At 41.6% G+C, this 13557-nt stretch overlaps 1 protein-coding gene and 1 long non-coding RNA gene across 2 annotated transcripts; one reads left to right on the plus strand and one right to left on the minus strand.

The window, feature by feature from the left end:
* Positions 1-255: 255 nt before the first annotated feature.
* On the minus strand, positions 256-4516 carry LOC139038492 (uncharacterized). The gene is made up of 2 exons (XR_011491531.1): positions 4428-4516; positions 256-578 (listed from the first exon to the last, which is right to left on the minus strand). It is a non-coding gene; the product is annotated as an uncharacterized lncRNA (long non-coding RNA).
* On the plus strand, positions 4461-11486 carry UQCRB (ubiquinol-cytochrome c reductase binding protein). The gene is made up of 4 exons (XM_020869614.2): positions 4461-4671; positions 7004-7075; positions 7907-8073; positions 8841-11486. Exons 1-4 carry the CDS (start codon positions 4476-4478, stop codon positions 8916-8918), a joined length of 513 nt encoding a protein of 170 aa, XP_020725273.2. The 5' UTR covers positions 4461-4475; the 3' UTR covers positions 8919-11486.
* The last annotated feature ends 2071 nt before the right edge of the window (positions 11487-13557 follow it).

The raw sequence follows: 13557 nt of genomic DNA on the forward strand, positions 1-13557 counted from the left end.
TCTTTTAAAACTGTTTCATCACAAAACAGCTATATTTTCTTTGATATGTTAGGAGTTCGGAGCATGCCATATTATCCATCTAGTATCTACTACTCCCTTAGATTTTGCTACAGAACACATTCGATTTTGGTTTATATACACTGTTATGTTCCTGAGCAAAGAAAGATATTGAAAGTTGCCCACAGTTGGCTACTGAAAATCTGGAAAGAAAAGGGGATAGGAAAGTCGTTTGAAGGACAGCAATGAGACGTAGTGAAAGGCCACATAACAAGCCTTTGTCTTATGGCCGGGGTATAGAGATTTAGCATGAAATGATACTTTTTTTTCCTGTTTCCCATTTAGACATGTGATCCTGGGGACAGGATCTGATTATTTGTGAGATGAGGCATCATGACTTCAGGTATCTGCCTTAGGGTCACGAGAGTGAGTGGACTGTTGACGCTGGTGGCCCCCAGGAAGCCACACTGGTATTTGCGCTCCAGTTGTAGTCCACTCCCACGCTGTCTCAGGCGGCGCGTTCTGGTTGATCACAGTGGTTCATGGGACACGTGTACATCTGTGCTTGTCCACCTGGAGCCCTGAGCCAGGATGGAAAAAGTCTGATGAGTCTCGTGGAGAAATGAGGTGGAATGAGATCCCTGACCACACCTCAGTTGTGCCAGCTCTGCCCCCTGAGCACCACAAAGGAGTGAAGAGGCCATGTTGGGTATCGCAGCCTCAGCAGGGTCCACGTGGAGAACCACTCAGCCAAATTCCGAACTAGGAGCAACGGTGTTTTAAAACGACCAACTTTAGGGATGGATCGTTGTGCATTGGGGTTCTGTGTGCTGAATGTCCTGAAACTGAGAAACTAAGCTCGTAATTGATCGGGGTCTTCCTATTAATGTATTTTACTCATTCCCTCAACAGATTAGGATACAGTGGTGAGTGTGGCAGAGATCCATGTCTTCATGGAGTTCTCTAACAGATGAGCTCAATAAACAGGGAACACAGGGACTTCTCTGGTGGTACAGTGGATAAGAGTCTGCCTGCTAATGCAGGGGACACAGGTTCAATCCCTGGTCCGGGAAGATACATGCAGTAGAGCAATTAAGCCCACGCACCACAACTACTAAGCCCACAGTCTATAGCCTGGGAGCCGTAGAACCTGGGCTCTGCAACAAGAGAAGCCCATGCTCTCCACAACTAGAAAAAGCCCACTCACAACAATGAAGACCCAGTGCAACCAATAATAAATTATTTTAAAAAAATAAACAGGGAACGTGAAAGAAGGTTCAACCAGGAGGCATGGCATGGAACCAAACTGCCTGGTCTTTCTAAGGCTCAGAACTTCAGTTTGCCTTAATTAACTGCCTACCAGAACAGGCTAGCTATGCTGCTGTTATGAACAACCCTAAAACCACGTATGATTTAGAACCAGAGATGTTTTTAATCTCACACATGTCCATCTTGGGGCCAAATAGTTTCTGTTCCACATTATCTAAGTGACAGAGGTTGGTGGAGCTTCAACCATGCCTGGAATGTAGCCCATCTATGGAAGGGGAAAGGAATGTGAAAAATTGCTCTTAAAAATTTCTCACATCTTTCTTGGTAGCATCACATAGGCAAGCCTATCTTTAAGGGTGGAGAAGTGCAATCCTGCCATATGCCAGAAAGAAAATAAAAAATGATTTTTTAATCAATTCTAATGGCTATCAGTAAATGTCCAGGCTCTCTGGGCTTAATGCCTATTGTTCAATCACTAAGTCGTGTCCGACTCAGCAACCTCATGGACTGCAGTGCACCAGGCTCCTCTGTCCTCCAATGTCTCCCAGAGTTTGCTCAAATTCATGTCCATTGAGTTGCTGACGCTATCTAACCAACTCAATCCTTCCCAGCATCAGAGCCTCTTCCAGTGAGTCGGCTCTTCCCATCAGGTGGTCAAAGTATTGGAGCTTCAGCTTCAGCAACAATCCTTCCAATGAATATTCAGGATTGATTTCCTTTAGGATTGACTGGTTTGATCTCCTTGCTGCCCAAGGGACTCTCGAGTCTTCTCTGGCACCACAGTTTGAGAGCATCAGGTTTTCAGTGCTCAGCCTTCTTTATGGTCCAGCTCTTTATGGTCCAGTATCTGCACATGACTACTGGAAAAACCAAAACTTTGACCAAATGGACCTTTATCAGCAAAGGGATGCTTTTAAATATGCGCTCTAGGTTTGTCATAACTTTCCTGACACGGAGCAGGCGTCTTAATTTCATGGCTGCAGTCATCATCTGCAGTGATTTTGGAGCCCAAGAAAATAAAATCTGCCACTGCTTCCACTTTTTCCTCTTCTATTTGCCATGAAGTGATGGGACCAGATGCCATGATCTTAGTTTTTTGAATATTGAGTTTTAAGCCAACTTTTTCACTCTCCTCTTGACCCCTCTCAAGAGCTTCTTTAGTTCCTCTTCACTTTCTGTCATTATAGTATCATCTGCATATCTGAGGTCGTTGACATTTCTCTGGGCAATCTTGATTCCAGCTTGTGATTCGTCCTTAATACCTTTAGGGGCTGGATTTTGTGACAGTCCTGGGTATGATCCCTTTAAAAGGTTTTCCTTCTCTTGCCACCTTCACCCTGTAACCAGCAAACAAACTTGAAGGATAAAGAAGAGAGAACAATTTACTGAGTTCTTGTAAGGCAATTTGCCAGCTTACAAATGTACTGCATTTCTTCCTATCTTCCAACTTCACTTTGGCTAATGTAGTCTGGGAGCAGCCATTCATCACCTTTTTAGTACTGGATATAGGGCTGAGTAATACAAGAAATTGTGGTGGCACAGAGGGGAAAAAAAAGGTAGAAGCCAACAAGATTTTAGACCTGGATTGTGACTAAGACCATTAAACTTTTCAAATTTACAATTAGATGGCATTCTATACTGCCCCAAGTCTTAGCTTAGGACAGAAGAAAACAGAAGTGGTTTCTGGTGGGTAGCTGCTATGAACTGAATTGTGTCTCTCCATCACCACTCCCCCCGCCCAAACTGCAAAACTTTGGGAGATAATATATGTTTAGATGAAGCTATAAACATGGGACCTTCATGATGGTATCAGTGTCCTTGTAAGGTATACAAAAGAGCTTGCTCTCTCTGCCATGTGAGGGCACAGTAAGAAGGGCGCCCTATATAAGCCCCAGGAAAAGAGCTCTCAACTGAAACTGACCATGCTGGTGCCTTGATCTTATGCTTCTAACTGGAGAGAACTGAGAAAGTAAATTTGTTTTTTAAGCTACTCAGTCTATGGTATTTTGTTACCAGAGACTGAGTGGCCCAAGATGGTAGTGGTGCAGAAGTTCATCAATAACTCAGTAAGCATCAAACATGGTAACCAAACCAGACTGTTTTGTCTCTAAGGTTTTTGTTGTTGTGTGTGTGTTTTTTTAATACTTTTAAATCTCTTTAATACACCTGGAGTTTATTTTGATAAAAGGTGTAAAGAGACGGTCTGACTTGTCTCCTCTGCCTGCCTCACCCACAAATTAACCAATTATTCTGTTCTGTGACCTTTAGTAAAATTCTTCTACCTCAACAATTTGTGATCCTGCTGTCCCTAGTTTTTTATACTTTAGACTTAAATTGGACTGAAACCTTTAAAATGTACTTTTACCTTAAAATTGCATTAAAATTCAGCTACAGTTCAAATGTAGTATTAAATTGTTTTTCTCAACAAGACTACCACTGAAATGGCTTGATGCAGAACTTCACCTGGAGAAACTGAAGGTGAGAGAGGGTTAGTTTCCCCTGGATCAGTGGTTGTAGCATATGGCCCTAGAATTAAAGAGTGCCAAAGTTGTATCTTTGGGGCTTCGCTGGTGATTCAGTCGTAGAGATTCTTGCTGCCAATGCAGCAGACACAGGTTTGATCCCTGGGTCGAGAAAATCCTGTGGAGAAGGAAATGGCAACTCACTCCAGTATTCTTGCCTGAGAACTTCCAGGGACAGAGGAGCCTGACTGGGCTTTAGCCCATGGGGTTGCAAAAGAGTCAGACAGGATTTAGCAACTGATCTGGATCCCTCCTAGTGTAAGTGCCCTTGGACAATTTATGCAACCTTTTGGAGCTTCAGTTTCCTCTTCTCTAAAATGGGTACAATCATAGTATTTATTTTATAGGTTTAGAATGAAATGAAAATAAGTCCATAAACGCTTAGCGTGCTGCTTGACACAAAGGGCGCAGTTATTACTTCCCAACCTCTCAGAGCTCGCCAGTAACAGAAGCCAGGCTAAAAGATCTGGTGTTCTAATTCCTTGCCTGTGTGCGTGCCAAGTCACTTCAGACGTATCTGACTCTGCGATCCTATGGACCGTCGGCTCCTCTGTCTATGGGATTCTCCAGGGGAGAATACTGGAGCGGGTTGCCATCTCCTTCTCCAGTTCTAATTCCTCGCCTAGTGTTTTTTCCCACCTTGTCGCAGGGAATCTGTAGCGGCTCCACGCCTACAAGATTAGCATAATGGTGACCGACAGGTGCAGGACCTCAGAGGCCAAAGGTTGGCCTCTAGAACTGCGCCTGCGCGAGCGTCTCCCCGCCCCCTACGCGACTAGCGAAGTGACGCAACGCGCCTGCGCCTTGGACCCTGCTCGACCTCTAGGACTTACCCAGGAAGCAACGCTTCTGTGTCAGGTCAACATGGCGGGCCGGCCAGCTGGTGAGTGAGGGGCTGCCTGCCTGGCGGGCATCGCCGCGCTGAACCTTTTATACTCTCAACAACTTGCTCCTCTCCCTGTGCTCTGTCTAAAAGGCCAGGTTTATGGTGGGAGGGAAGGAGGCGGCTCCAGCCAACCTCAGAGACGTCTTGGGCCCACCCCCTTTCAGGGTCCAGGGCCGGCTATTGGTGAAGGTGCCCGCGGTGGCCCCCACAGCCCTGGCGCTCCGGATGCTCGAGCTCTGAGCCCTTCTCCTCTCGACCTTAGAAGAAGTTCAAGGGCATCATGAGATAATTAGTGGCCCTCAACCTAAGTGAACCGAGCGTTTAATGAGAGCCAAGTGCTGTCGTGTGCGTTAGCTAGGTCTGTTCTCTCAGCGCGAGGGGGACAGTGTCAGTTTTCCTTGTAGGCTAGTAAGATAACTGAGGCCAAGTGGCCGGAGGAAACAGGATTGGAAGCCTCGCTGCACCTCTCTCGCACTTCTCAAACAGGAAATTAGAGGCAGCTGAGTGAGTGAGTTACGGCGAAGCTTCAGTTTAATAACCTTGGCTTATCTGGAACATCCACTTGGTCTTTGGATTTGGAGACATTTGCATCTATTTTGGGAATTGGAACAGATGTGTTTATTATGGAATAGGACGCAGATATTACTGGAATATTTAAACAACGTGAAAAAATACAGTCCCCTCCCCACTCCTCCCCCGCCCCCCCTTTTGTCAGTCCCTAACCCGCCTGCCAGTGCAGGATACGCGGGTTGGAACCGCGCGTGGGGAACATCCTGTGGAGTAGGAAATGGCAACCCGCTCCAGTATTCTCGCCTGAAAAATTCCATAGACAGTGGAGCCTGGTGGGCTACAGTCCGTGAGGTCGCAAAGAGTCTCAGGCGACTCAGCACACACACAACCCCCCAACCACCCTCTAGCTTTTTCAGTCGCAGGCGACGGAACCCACATTTCCCCCCGCCCCAGGTTTTTTAAAAACTGTTGGTCCCTATTTCTGGTTGAATCAAAGGAGAGTTTGTTTTCCTTCCTTGGTTAGGGACTATCCCTAAGACACAATTTTAAAAGAAAATTTAAACTTTCCGTACCTCTCCTCCAGTACCACATCTCTCCTGTAAACATCAGGCACTGTCATGCTGCCTTTGACTCCTACTGTGTAACCCAGCAAGCTCAGTTCTGTTCCGGAAAGGAGTTTTAACATTACCTGTTTCTCCTCATACACTTTGAAATATTCATTCCCTCCATGGAAAGTTAGCTGCTGGGGAAGAGGGAAATGTGCTTCTTTTACTAGTCCATATGGGATCAAAACCCTTCCAGAAATACGCATATTTTTAGAGAGAGTAGCCAAGTGAAATAAAAGTAATGTAGAATAAAAGTTTTGGAAGATGGGGGTCATTTAGATCTGCTAGTGAATCCTGAAATCTCATCTTTACATACAACTCCAAGTCCCTTGAAAAGTTTAGAGTTATTTCCTGTAAACTGTTTCTGAAATTGCAAATGATGGAGAATTTCAGTTTCTTTTCCCCCACTCCTTTAATTCTAACGGCAGCAAGGGGAGATAAAGGAATGGGATGCTTGACTTTGAAAAGCTGAAGTGGCAGTACAGTTAGCTCTCTGTATCCACTGGTTCCACACTGGAGGATTCAGCAACCTCCTGGTGGAAAATATTTTGAAAAAAAAAATTTCACAAAGTTCAAAAAAGCAAAACTTGAACTTGCTGCTCTCAGCCATCTATTTACATAGCATTTATTTTGTATTTACACCTATTTACATTGCTCTTACATTGTATTAAGGTGGCAGTTGTAGTAAAGAATCCCTCAGGAGGCTCAAGAGATGCGGGTTTGATCCCTGGGTTGGGAAGTTGGTCTGGAGGAGGAAAGGGCAACCCACTCCAGTATTCTTTCCTGGAGAATCTGAGGGACAGGAGCCTGGCAGGCTACAATCCATATAGGGTCGCAGAGAGTCATACACGACTGAGCAACTAAGCACACCCCAGAGAAGATTTAAAGTAGGAAGACGTGCTTGGATTATGTGCAAACACTGTACCATGTTATATAGGGGACCTGAGCCTCTTGGAGTTCGATATCTGAGGGATCCTGAAATCAATCCCTTGCAGATAGTGAGGGACTGTAATCATACCTATAGGTCTTTCAGGTGTTTGAGTTTATCCTTTTTCCTTACTGTCCAGTTTTTACCTGCAGTCACTTTTGCTGATAGACAAAGTAAGCAGTTTTTATCTACAATATATAGAGTATATGCTTTTAAATGAAATTCCTTCCTGTGTTTGCATTCTCTTAAGTGGGATTGTTAGCAATTAATAGTGTGACAATATCAGTTTCAGCATCAAGCAGGTGGCTGGAGGGTATTCGAAAATGGTATTACAATGCTGCCGGGTTCAATAAACTGGGTGAGTATTTGTGCTTTCTTTTGTTTTATTCTTTTTCTGAGTATAGTGCTTTTGTAGGAGTTATTATGCATCCTCAGAATACATTCACTATTTGTACCTGTGTACGTTAAATTTTAAAATTAAGTCACATTTTATTGTTAAATCCATTTCCTTTTTATTATTGAGAAGAAATGGATGGAACTGTCCCAGATGTATGAGGTGGACATGATTTATGTTCTTGAAATATGAGAGCAGAACATTTTCCTTATTATATGTTCCCTCTCTCAGCTCCTCTCCTTAGCATTTTAAAATTAAAGTTATGTGAACTTTGAAAGTAGAGATTTTTCAAATGTTAAAATTATCTGCCATCTTTACAGTTAGTTTTCTGAACTTTTTTTTTAGAACTTTATACTTTGTGGTGAACTTCATCTTTTGTAATTGAAGCTGGATGGAAGCATCATTAAATGTTAATGGTACCTTAGTACACTGTCATTTTAAGGTTCTTTAATTCCTTGAGCTCAGAATTACAAACTATAATAAAGTAGAGACATGGTTTATTGGTACATGTTTAAAAACAAGGTAGACATTTTAAATGTTTTTAAAATTACTGTAGATAAAATGTGAACTTTGTGGAAATATATTTTAAAAGACTCATTGTTTCCACAGTACCATTTAAGAAATAATCCATTAAATAACCCATTATTGTATATGAAATGGCATTGAGTTTCCATCATAATTATTTCTTGATATATCACCCAAGTTAATGACTTGTTATAAGTCAAAATTTTACTTATCTTTTAAAAAGTTATTTTCAAGATGCATGTTCATTCTAACTTTGTTTTTTTACCATAGGCTTAATGCGAGATGACACAATACATGAGAATGACGATGTAAAAGAAGCCATAAGAAGGCTTCCTGAGAAACTTTATAACGACAGAGTGTTTCGCATTAAGAGAGCACTGGACCTCAGCATGAGGCAGCAGATCCTGCCTAAAGAGCAGTGGACAAAATATGAGGAGGTAGGACAGCTTTTGTGTATTTGATAAGGTTGGCCATTAAGGGTTCAATATCAGAAACAAAGAACACATTCATTTGGATAGTGCTTTAGGGCATGGCAGCCCACTCCAGTATTCTTGCTTGGAAAATCCTGTGGACAGAGGAGCCTGGTAGGCTGCAGTCCGTGGGGTCGCAAAGAGTCAGACACGACTGAGCGACTTCACTTCACTTCACTTAGAGTTCTTAAAGTTGTGTCAGATCGATATCCTTATGATAGTCTCTTGAGGTTAGTAGAGCAAATGTTAGCTCTGTTTTAGAGATAAACACATTGAGATCTAGACATGAAATGACATTCCAAATCATTAAGCACATCCCTGAGATAGAGATCCAGGAGTAGAATCCAGGTCTTCTCTCTCTGCGCTCTGCTCGGATGAAGAAAGGGTGGTGTTTCTGTGATCGGCCCATTTAGTGGCTTTCTGGCTCCTGGAAAGGACTCTGAAGCGATCCCTCACCCCTTGGGCTGCATTGAAACTAGGCCAAACCTTGTAGACTCTCATTCCTTTCTCTTTAACAGACCCTCTGATAACCTATCAGAACGGCTTATTACAATATTTTTGTGACATTGTACATCAATAAAAAGCAGACAGATTTTAGTCTGCTTGAGAATATATTTTCTTAAGCTGGAAATAAGTTTTGTATATTTCTTTTGTTGTTTAAGACCTGTTGAATATTTGGGATATATCAGTATGTGATGGTGGCATATAATATTTTTCTTTTCTTCATTCTTTAGGATAAATTCTACCTTGAACCATATCTGAAAGAGGTTATTCGGGAAAGAAAAGAGAGAGAAGAATGGGCAAAGAAGTAATTTAGTAATCTAAATCTGTGGGTACAGCTGTTCTCAAGTATCTTTATGAAGCTGGTTAAACCTGAAATGTACAATGTAGAACTATCTGGGCTGTAAATGTATTACTTTAAATAAATATCATAATTATTGTTGGAGTTTTGGAATTCTAAACCTTAGTCTGAATAACTACTGAATTTATGTTGCTACTGTAGATTAGCAAGATACCTCGAAGCCCCAGCGGGCCCCCCCCCTTGCAGGGATGGAATGGAGCAAGAAACGAGCACCAGGGACTTTATTTTATCTGAAGTAAATAGCGCAGGGCTTCCCAGGTGGCGCTAGTCGTAAAGAATCCTCTTGCCAGTGCAGGAGACATAAGAGATGCGGGTTCAGTCCCTGGGTTGGGAAGGTCCCCCTGGAGAAGTAAATGGCAACCCACTCCGTCCAAATTCTTGCCTGGAGAATTGCCTTGGACAGAGGATCCTGGCGGACTGCAATCCATAAGATCACAAAGTCAGACACGACTGAAACGACTTAGCGTAACATATATAAACTGTGGCGCAGACTGGCTCTCAGACTTTGAAAGTTACTGAATGAAGGGGGAGAGGATTCACCCCCTAGTTTGCCAGGATTGGGAAAGAGCCATTATCAACCACTGTTGTCCAAATAAATTTGCATCCTATCTTTTAAAAAAAAGTATGCATATTAATCCCAATGTGTGTCTGTATAAGTTATATATATATGTGCTCCTGTTATATATATCAGAAAATAAAAAGTAGACAATAGGCGAGACACTTTTTCCAACTCCCAGTGACTTTTCCACTTAGGAAATGATCGTGAAAGTCTATTGTGGGATTCCCCTGGCAGTTCGGTGGTTAAGATGCCACGCTTCCATTGCAGGGGGCACAGGTTCATCCCTTGGTCAGGGAACCTAAGATTCTACATACTTAGGGGTGCAGCCAAAAAAAAAAAAGATCTATTGTAAGCATTGGATAGTAATGCTATTTAAAAGTAAAGCTGTAGTCCGATTTCTTTTAATACATGTTAGAACCATTCTATAATGTCATCATTCCCACCCCTAAATTCTAAAACATTTTGGTGAAAGTGAGAACACAGAGCCACAGCAAGTAGGGAAAGGAATTGTGGAACCTGCAGTCTACAGTCTTCCACAAGCTAGTGCTCTGTGTGGTAGACCATCTCTGATTGGGATGTTACCTTGTAAAACAAAACAGTGTGAAAAACAATTTTTGTATTACAGAGGCATGCCCCAGAGATATAGTGAGTTCAAATCCAGACCACCACAATAAAGCAAATACTATAATAAAGTGAGTCACACAGTTTTTGGTTTCCCAGTGCATGTAAAAATTAACAACTGTGCAATTAAGTGTATAATAGCACTGTGCTTTAAAAAACCAATGTATGTACCTTAACTAAAATATACTTTCTTGCTAAAAAATCAGTCATCATTTAAGCCTTCAGCAAGTTATGCTAATAACATCAGAAATCACTGATCACCATAACAAATACAGTAAGTTTTAAATATTTCAAGAATTGCCAAAATGTCACAAAGATATGAGTTCCAAATGCTGTTGGAAATTGGCACCAGTAAACATGCCAGACACAGGGTTGCCACAAACCTCCCATTTGTAAAAAAAAAAAAAAAAAAAAATGTGAAGTCTAATAAAGGAGGTATGCCTGTAGTTAAAATTCCTGAGACTATCAAAAGTGGGTGTGTACATCCGACATATTTTTTATCAGAGATAAAATTTTGACCAACGTTTCACTTTAAACAGGCAAAAGATTCCTTTCTTGAGTGAGGTACTAGATTCAGCCACTAGGTGGTGATGCACTACAGCTTGACTACTTAAAAGGGACACAGCACCACCACTACTGAAGATTTATCCATTCTGGACCCCTGACTCCCTCCCCTTCATTTTTCAGGATGACAACACCTTATGAGGTTTATGGCCATCAGGAGAATTTACTACTAAGCTATATACTGATGTAATGAAATCTAATATATGCTGTGCAATGAATTATGAGATGTTATTTAGTTTCAGGATTTTATTACTTCAATCAGTTTTGACCATATTTCCTTTTATATGATTGCTCACTCTTTAAACATACCAGATGACTGTATAAGGAACACCTAATAAAGTCTAAAGATGTTAAAATACATATATTTTAATTTATTTGCCATAATTTGTTTAAATTCTGGTTATACTGGTGTTCATATTAAAAGCCACAACATGTTATAATCTAAGATCTCAGGTCAGATGGTGCCTCTCAACTATATTTTGCTAAGAAATTTCTTTGTATGTGTTAACAACTGAGCAAGGAGGAAGAACTGAATCGTTATACAAAGTTGTTAATTTTTAGCATAGATTCCAGAAAACTTGTTAGTACTTGAGTGGATTGTGTATTATGACAAACTATTTAAAGTGTTATTCTAGATTCTGACTATATCTCTCCTGCAGTCAAAAAAAATGTATTATTTGTTTAACTTTGTATTTTAATACATTTGCCTATTTTGGCATAAATGCCAAAAATGTAATTTCAAAATAAATCCCTGTGAAATTTCTGCTAACATTATTCAATTGAATCATTGTTCTATTAGTATTCTATCTATTTTGAAGAAAGTTTTTATACATGCCAATGAAATTGTATCTATAAGTCAAAAAAGATAATTATTTGTTTTACAAGCCTCAGCTTCTGATTCCTTATGCATACAGTTAAAACATGGTGTGCCAGTAAACTAGAAACTAGATGCCAACTATTTAGGCAATCATTATCCTTTAAAGATGGACATCTCAGCTATAAAATGAAGCAGTTTATGAAATGAGCCATTATTTTAGGAACAAAACATCCTGGGTCTGTATTTTTAATTTATGCACTTAGGATGAATTAATACTGACTGATGGAGTATCAATTTTGTAGCAGACACTGTTCATATGTTGTCTCTTAATCCTCCCTGCAACCTTCTGACATGATCACAACCATTGTATGGAAGAAGAAATTGGGCTTATTCATTATATATATGCACATGCATATATACATAATTGTGTGTGTGTGTATATATATATAAAGGAGCAACAATTAGGACCCTGTACGAAACAACTGATTGGTTTAGGAAAGGAGTAAAACAGGGCTGTCTGCTGTCACCCTGTTTATTTAACCTATATACTGAGCATATGATGAGAAATGCCAGGCTGGATGAGTTACAAGCTAGAATCAAGATAGGCAGGAGGAACATCAATAAACTCAGACTAGCAGATGATAATCACTCTGATGGCAGAAAGTGAAGAGGAACTAAAGAGCCTGTTGATGAGGGTGAAGGAAGAGAGTGAAAGAGCCTGCTTAAAACTAAATATTAAAAAAATTAAAATCATGGGCATCCGGCCCCATTACTTCATGGCAAATAGAAGGGGAAACGGTGGAATTAGTGACAGATTTCCTCTTGGGTCCTAAAGTCACTGCAGATGGTGACTGCAGCCATGAACTCAGAAGACGATTACTTCTCGGCAGGAAAGCTATGACAAACCTAAACAGTGTGTTGAAAAGCAGACATTACTGTGCCAACTAAGGTCCGTATAGTAAGGCTGTGGTCTTCTGGTGGTCTCGTGTAGTTATGAGAGCTGGACTGTAAAGAAGTCAGAGCGCGAGAGAATTGATGCTTCCAAACTGTGGTGCTGGAGACGAGTCCTGAGAGTGCCTTGGACAGCAAGGAGATCAAACCAGTCAGTCCTAAGGGAAGTCAACCCTGAATATTCATTGGTAGGACTGACAGAAGCTGAAGCTCCAGTGTTTTGGTCACCTGATGCAAGCCGCTGACTCATTTGAAAAGTCCCTGATGCTGGTAAAAATTGAGGGCAGAAGGAGAAGAGGGTGTCAGAGGATGAGATGGCTGGAAGGCATCACTGATGCAGTGGACATGAACTTGGGCAAACTGGAAGATGGTGAGGGACAGAGAGGCCTGGCATGCCGCAGTCCATGGGATCGCAAAGAGATACGATTGGACAACTAAACAACTAGGGTGTTCAGTAGCATCGTCATTTTCCCCCAGTTCTGGCCACCCAAAATGTCTCTAGGCATTTGCTAAATGTTCCTCTGGGTGACAGAAGTGCCTCTACTTGAAAATCACCAGTACAGGGGATACAGAGGGAGAAACCAAGATGGTGGAGATTGACATGTAAATAGAGGTATGTAATATATGTAAACAAGTGTGTAAATTATTAGTAAAACTATATACACTGGGTGTTACGGATACGTGGACAAGGGAAAACTAAATCACTTTGGCAGGTGATCTGAGAACACCCACTGACAACTTAGCGGCTTCCAAAAGAGTAAGCAGAGCCAGCCAAGCTACGTGGAGGAAGGCAGACGGGAAAGTGCAGAGCAGGGCGTATGCCAAGGAAAGGAACTTCACACTGATGGAGTGGCAAGTGTCTGGGAGGTGAGGGTGATGGAACTTGGAAAGTACATGCCGTATTGAGGTGCTTGCATTTTGTGAGCAGGAGAGTGTTTGAGTAGATTCTAGCAAGTCAAAATCCCCAGCATTTTCAAGTGAGGTTAAGGGGGACGAGGGTTAAAAGTTTCTCAACACTGAACTGCCAATTTGCTTTTTAAGACCATAATAACTTGCACTTTCTCTGGTGGCTCAGTG

This window comes from Odocoileus virginianus, chromosome 15, assembly GCF_023699985.2.
Source record: "Odocoileus virginianus isolate 20LAN1187 ecotype Illinois chromosome 15, Ovbor_1.2, whole genome shotgun sequence".
Taxonomy (NCBI): Eukaryota; Metazoa; Chordata; class Mammalia; order Artiodactyla; family Cervidae; genus Odocoileus; species Odocoileus virginianus.

Bases quoted from the DNA above. Each gene is read 5' to 3' on its own strand.
- UQCRB (XM_020869614.2), top strand. From the start codon at position 4,476: ATGGTGACCGACAGGTGCAGGACCTCAGAGGCCAAAGGTTGGCCTCTA. The intron at 7,076-7,906 runs GTGAGTATTTGT...TTTTTACCATAG, and splicing joins TGCCGGGTTCAATAAACTGG to GCTTAATGCGAGATGACACA. The intron at 8,074-8,840 runs GTAGGACAGCTT...TTCATTCTTTAG, and splicing joins AGTGGACAAAATATGAGGAG to GATAAATTCTACCTTGAACC.